Source organism: Sinocyclocheilus anshuiensis, unplaced genomic scaffold (assembly GCF_001515605.1).
Source record: "Sinocyclocheilus anshuiensis isolate Anshui unplaced genomic scaffold, SAMN03320099.WGS_v1.1 scaffold248, whole genome shotgun sequence".
NCBI lineage: Eukaryota > Metazoa > Chordata > Actinopteri > Cypriniformes > Cyprinidae > Sinocyclocheilus > Sinocyclocheilus anshuiensis.
In genome coordinates, this window is record NW_015555734.1 from 1548605 (window position 1) to 1554555 (window position 5951).

General features: G+C 36.0%; 1 protein-coding gene across 1 annotated transcript in view; it reads left to right on the forward strand.

Moving 5' to 3' along the window:
• Positions 1–5951, forward strand: part of LOC107672963 (ephrin type-B receptor 5-like) — a 58199-nt gene that overhangs the window by 47692 nt on the left and 4556 nt on the right. Inside the window, exons 9-14 of the mRNA XM_016466347.1 lie at positions 636–760; positions 2060–2222; positions 4006–4120; positions 4250–4305; positions 4677–4793; positions 4901–5148. Coding sequence (XP_016321833.1) covers positions 636–760; positions 2060–2222; positions 4006–4120; positions 4250–4305; positions 4677–4793; positions 4901–5148 — 824 coding nt within the window. The remainder of the gene's footprint in view (positions 1–635; positions 761–2059; positions 2223–4005; positions 4121–4249; positions 4306–4676; positions 4794–4900; positions 5149–5951) is intronic.

Genomic DNA, 5951 nt, shown 5'->3' on the forward strand with positions numbered 1-5951 from the left:
TTTTTCTTTGCATGAACATTTGGGCGGCGTTATGCAAATCTTCCCACATCGTGACGTAGACATGTGGGGGTGTGTTAGAACGAGCCGTTTTAGGAGGGCGTGGTTGACTCTTAACTTTTATAAAGAATATCTCTTTGGATTTGAGACTTTAGTATTTGCAACTTTACAGATCTTCTTTATGCACCAAGAGCTTGTAACACTCCAAAGAGAAAGGAAAAATTGAAATAGCATCATATGACCTCTTTAAGCTTTGGGTGCTGCTGATTGAATGGGATGGAGTCACCTATCCGTGTGCTTCCACATGACTGATTAACAGACAGAGACATCAGTTGAGACAAAGGGGGTCAGTGGGCTCACAAAAGGGCGGGAGTGGAGAATGATTAACTCATGACCTCATTAACACGGATGAGGTTTCAGCAATGTCTAACTAACCGTCAAACATGCTCCAAAGCATTATGCAAATGGCTTATTTGGGCCTACATGAGAATCCACGTGTGTCGCTCGTAACATTTATAAAAATAAAAGCATTTGTAATGGTGTTGAATATCTATTCAGAGCAGTAGAAAAGTAGCTGCTTATTATGAAGTGATGAGCCCCCGTGTGGTCACTCTTATAATTACATGTTTGTGTCTCAGTGCCTTCTGAGGTGCCCATGCTGCATCAGTTGAACAGAGTTCACGAATCCATCACGCTGTCCTGGCCTCAGCCTGACCGGCCCAACGGTGACATCCTGGAATACCAGCTCCGATACTACGACAAGGTCATTACTGTTATTTATGCTAAATATTAAAGTGGGGGGTGTCAAACACAGCTCCTGGAGGGCCACAGTCCTGCTCCAACACTTAGGTTTCAAGTAGTACTGAAGACCTTGATTAGCTGGTTCTAGTGTTTAATTAGAGTTGGAGCTAAACTCTCTCCGGGAACTGAGTTTGACAACCCAGTTTTAAAGGAATCGATCACCCAAAAAACTGAGCATAATTTCATGGAAAAGTGTGATCAGTACATTCCTAAAAAATATTTTGTGTTATATGGGTGTGAAACTACCAGTGTTGTTATTTTTAACTAAAGCTAAAACTATTAAACATATTTTTTTGTAATTGCAATGAAGTTGAAATAAATAAAATATAATTATTAGATGAAAAACGTGCACTTAAAACGCTTAAACTTCACTTACATTTAAGTTAAAGTACTACAATTACTAAAACTGAAATAAACTGAACTAAAGCTAAACAGACACATAAATAAATGACAAAAGCACATAACAAAATTACCAAAATGTAAACTAAAATTCAAATGAAAACTGAAAATGTAAAAAATAAAAGCTAATTTAAAATATCAATAAATGCTATAATACTATATACTCTAACACCATAACTGATATGAGGGTGAGTAAATGATGACATCATTTTCATATTTAGATGAGCTATCCATTTAGAATTGCATGAAAAGTGTAAACGGTAAATTCATTTTGTTATACGGGTTTGAAATGACCAATGCTAAGACTATTAATTAAACTATTAAAATAGTATTAAAATATTTTTATTGAAATTAAGCTGAAATAAAATATAATTATTAGATGAAGAACTTAAACTTTTTTTAAGTTGCCTTGGCAGCTTACTAAAACAAGTTTAATAAGTACTAAAATTACTAAAACTAACATTAAATAGAATAGAATAGAAAAATAGCTAAATAGAAAAATAATAATAAAAAAAATGACAAAACCACTTAATAAAATGACTAAAATGTAAACTAAAATTAACATGAAAACAAGTACTATAATAGTGTATAAATAATAACACTGGAAATGGCATGAGAGTAAATAATGATGTAATTTTCTAAATAAAATTATACAAAATTACTAAAACATAATCTAAAATTAAAATGAAAAAAAATGCTAATAGTATATAAATAATACTGAAATAGCACTGGAAACAACATGAGAGTGAGTAAATGATGACATAATTTTCCTTTTTAGGTGAACTGTCCCTTTACATCAATATCAAACGTTGTGTAATCATTGTCTTGTTGTCACAGAGATGGTCCTTTGTCTCTCTGGCAGGGGTCTGATGAGGACAGTGCTATGAGCGTGTTCAGTGAAACCAACACAGTGACAGTTGGAGGGCTGATTCCAGGCTCCATCTACGCCTTCCAGATCCGTGCCCGAAATGAGAGAGGCTACGGACCCTACAGCCACACTATTTACTTCAGCACTCTAGCAATGGGTAGGCCAAGAACACAACATAAAATGTCACACATAATTAATCATTCTAGCCAACATATGCAAGCATATTCACAGGCTATTCCATTCGCAGTGCATAGGCGGAAATCCCAGGGGGGGGAAAGGGGGGACAGGACCCCCCCATCTGAGGGTTGTCCCCCTTAAAAATATGATTAAAAACCACGCTGTGTATTGTAAATAACAATGTTTTATACTTTAAATAATTGTGTAAGCACTAAAACAACGCAAACGGGGCAAAAATGCATTTTAAGTTTAGAAACATTTTGAGTTTCCCCCTCCGTTGCCTCAGTGCTTTGGTCCAAATGCCTACTTTCCTCTTTTACATCACCTACACACACACAAGTCCGGTGAGAGAGAACAAAGTCAATAGTTGTGGAACTCCAGTAAGTAAGGCTGTCAAGGCTATTTTATTCACTTAAACATCAAATTAAGTGATTATTTTCTCTTTAATTCATGATGCCAATGTATTTTCCGATGAGTCCGCTATGTTAGCAATAATAACGTTCTGCTTGATGGAAAGGGTTGCCAGGTTTTCACAACAAAACCCGCGCAATTACTACTCAAAACTAGCCCAAACTAACCACGTTTCGAGGGGGTCGCCTGGTAAAATTTGCATTCCAGGGGCTAAATATCACGTTATTGGGTCGCTTCAACCCGCCGGCAACAGTGATAAAGTAGCCCAATTCCAAGGGAAAACCACGGACTTGGCAACACTGTGACGGATAGTCATGTCTACAAAGGACACGAGCGCTGTCGCGGCACGACCACAACAGCTTGACTTTGTCTAATTTGGCACGGTCTCCCTGCTGCACTAATAGTAGTAAGGCTTTCCTCTGTGTATACATATCCTTACAAGTACACTTTTAGCTGTATTATTTGTGTCCCCTTCAAAAATTGTTCTTGAGAATTTGAGAAATTTTATGTTTATTGTCCCACCCCCAACTGTTGGACAAAATTGACGCCCCTGTCGCAGTGTAGTCTCAGGAACAATGGTCACTTCAAGCTTTACATCAGAAAAATTGCACCTTGCAGGATAATTACTGATTATGCTCTTCACAGTTCATTGTTTCTTTTCAGTTTTAGGTATAATAAGAGATGCAATTTCTCTTTACTAATGCTTCAGTACCAAATGCTACTTGTTCAGTAAGCAAAGGATATAAATATACGCTAATTCAGAGATTTCCAACTGTCAGATAAACTCCTATGACAAATTATTTGCTTAAAGTATCCCCATAACAAAATTAACAAATTACACACCATCCTGTTGTGTAATTTAAGATTTTTATAAAATGTTTATATTTTGACAATACTGTTCAAATGTGGTCAGTAAAGGTTTTTTTTATATATATAAGCAATTACTTATATTCAGCAAGGATGCACTGAATTGGTCAAAAGTGACAGTAAAGACTTATATTGTTACAAATAATGTATAACTTAAAGTTGTTCTTTTGAACTTTCTATTCATCAAAGAATCCTACAAAAAAATGCAGTTTACACAAATATATTAAGCAGCACAAATATTTTCAACATTGATAATAATAAGAAATGTTTTTTGAGCACCAAATCAGCATATTAGAAACATTAATGAAGGATCATGTGACACTGAAGACTGGAGTAATGATGCTGAAAATTCAGCTTTGCCATCAAGTTAATAATACCGATCCCAAACTTTTGAACAGTTGTGTTTGGGAATATAATATTTTTATTTTCAGTTATTATTTTTGTATAATTTAATTTGGTATTGCCCATTTATTTTCTCTTTGTAGAGGAACAGTCAAAGCAGATTCAAAATCGCCTGCCTCTTATGATTGGATCGGTAATGGGCGGAGCAGCATTTCTATTGGTTGTGATTGCGATCATCATTGTGTTTGTGTTTCGAAGGTATGTACATCAAACTCTTAATCTCAACTATTATGTAATATATGTAGATAACAAAAAGAGGCCTGTTTATTGCATATAAAAGAATATCACTGTTATTGTGTCTTTGTTCTTCGGCCGTTTTTCCACTAGTAAAAGGAGAGAAAGCCCTTATAGCGACAGACTTCAGAGATACATCAGCAACAGAGGTGAGAGCTTTATATGTGAACTGCAGCAGTGCATATTTGTGTACATTTCTCCAACAGTCACTACATTATATTTTCATCTTCTAAAGTGGGCTGTATTCAGACTACTTTGTAATTATTGCTATTACGTAATAACTATGATTCAGTAAAGTACTATGTCTACACCACAATTAAGAGGGCTTTGTGAGAATTTTGCTATTTTGACAAAGGATGATAAATGTGCTGTGTCAGTAGTTTTTATGTTTTTAGTCCTGTCTGTGGTGTATATATTTGTGGTATTACTTTATTCTGCCTGAAAACTTGAGCTGCCTGGCAGCTTGTCTGTGACAGAACCAGCCATTAGGTGGTCTGTGTGGATGTTGTTATCCATTCAGGTGGGGTGAAATATTACGTGGACCCCTCCACTTATGAAGACCCCAGTGAGGCAGTCAAAGAATTTGCCCGAGAAATCGACCCTGCTCACCTGAAGATCGAAGAGGTCACTGGTGCTGGTTAGTACATGTGTTGAACGTTTGTCACTTTTTCAGAGGCAGAAAAACATTAGCTTAACCTTAGTTTGAAAAAAAAAACACTCTAATGACTCGATTTCTCTTTCTAGCTCAGTTTGGGGAGGTGTCCCGTGGCCGGTACAGGCCATTAGGTCGTAGAGAGGTGCTGGTTGCGGTTAAGACTTTGCGTTGGGGAGTGACAGACCGTGAGAAGAATGTGTTTCTCAGTGAAGCCGGAGTACTTGGCCAGTTTGACCACCCCAATGTACTGAAACTGGAAGGTGTGATCACTTGCACCCCTCCTGAACGGATTATCACAGAATTTATGGAGAATGGCCCCCTGGATGCCTTTCTCAGGGTAAGAACAAAATACATGATGTTAAGTTCTATTAAATTGTCTATTTATATAAATGAAATAAATTATTATACATTATTGTATTATTATATATTATTTTAAAAAGAACAAGGTGAAAGTTAAGTTGAATTATCACAAAGTTTATGGAGAATGACTTTGGATGCCTTCCTCGGGGTAAGAAATATGGCAAGATGTTAAATTTAATTCAATTACATTTTTTATTTATATAAATGAAATAAATTGTTGTATTATATATCATTGTAACATTCTAAAATATTATTTAGAAAATGACCAGATGAAAGTTCAATTAAATTATCACAGAGTTTGACGGCCCTCTAGATGCCTTTTTCAGGGTGGGAAAAACTGACAAGATAAGATGTATTATTATTATATTATACATCATTATAAGATATGCATTATTTTAAAAAATTACAAGAGAACAGTTAAATTAAATTATCACAGAGGTAATGGAGATTGCACAGGCAGGAAAACTAATCGACTGGATAACCAGTTTCGCTAGTAAAGTTTTGATGGATGAAGACTGCAATCAAGGTAAAGACGAGACGATTGCGGTGGCGTACAGGAGTCGTACAGTACAGTAAGCACGCGTGAGTCCTTTATAATAATGCGTGTATGAGCTCTTGACGCACTGATCGTGCATTGTATTTATGCACAGGCACAGACATTTCCGTACATTCACGTTGTTTCCACACACATTCACGATAATGTTTTGATTTGTCATGTGTATGTTGCTGTGTTTAGTTATTCTGAATGGATCCGTGTACTGTAGTAGATAAATGCAGTCA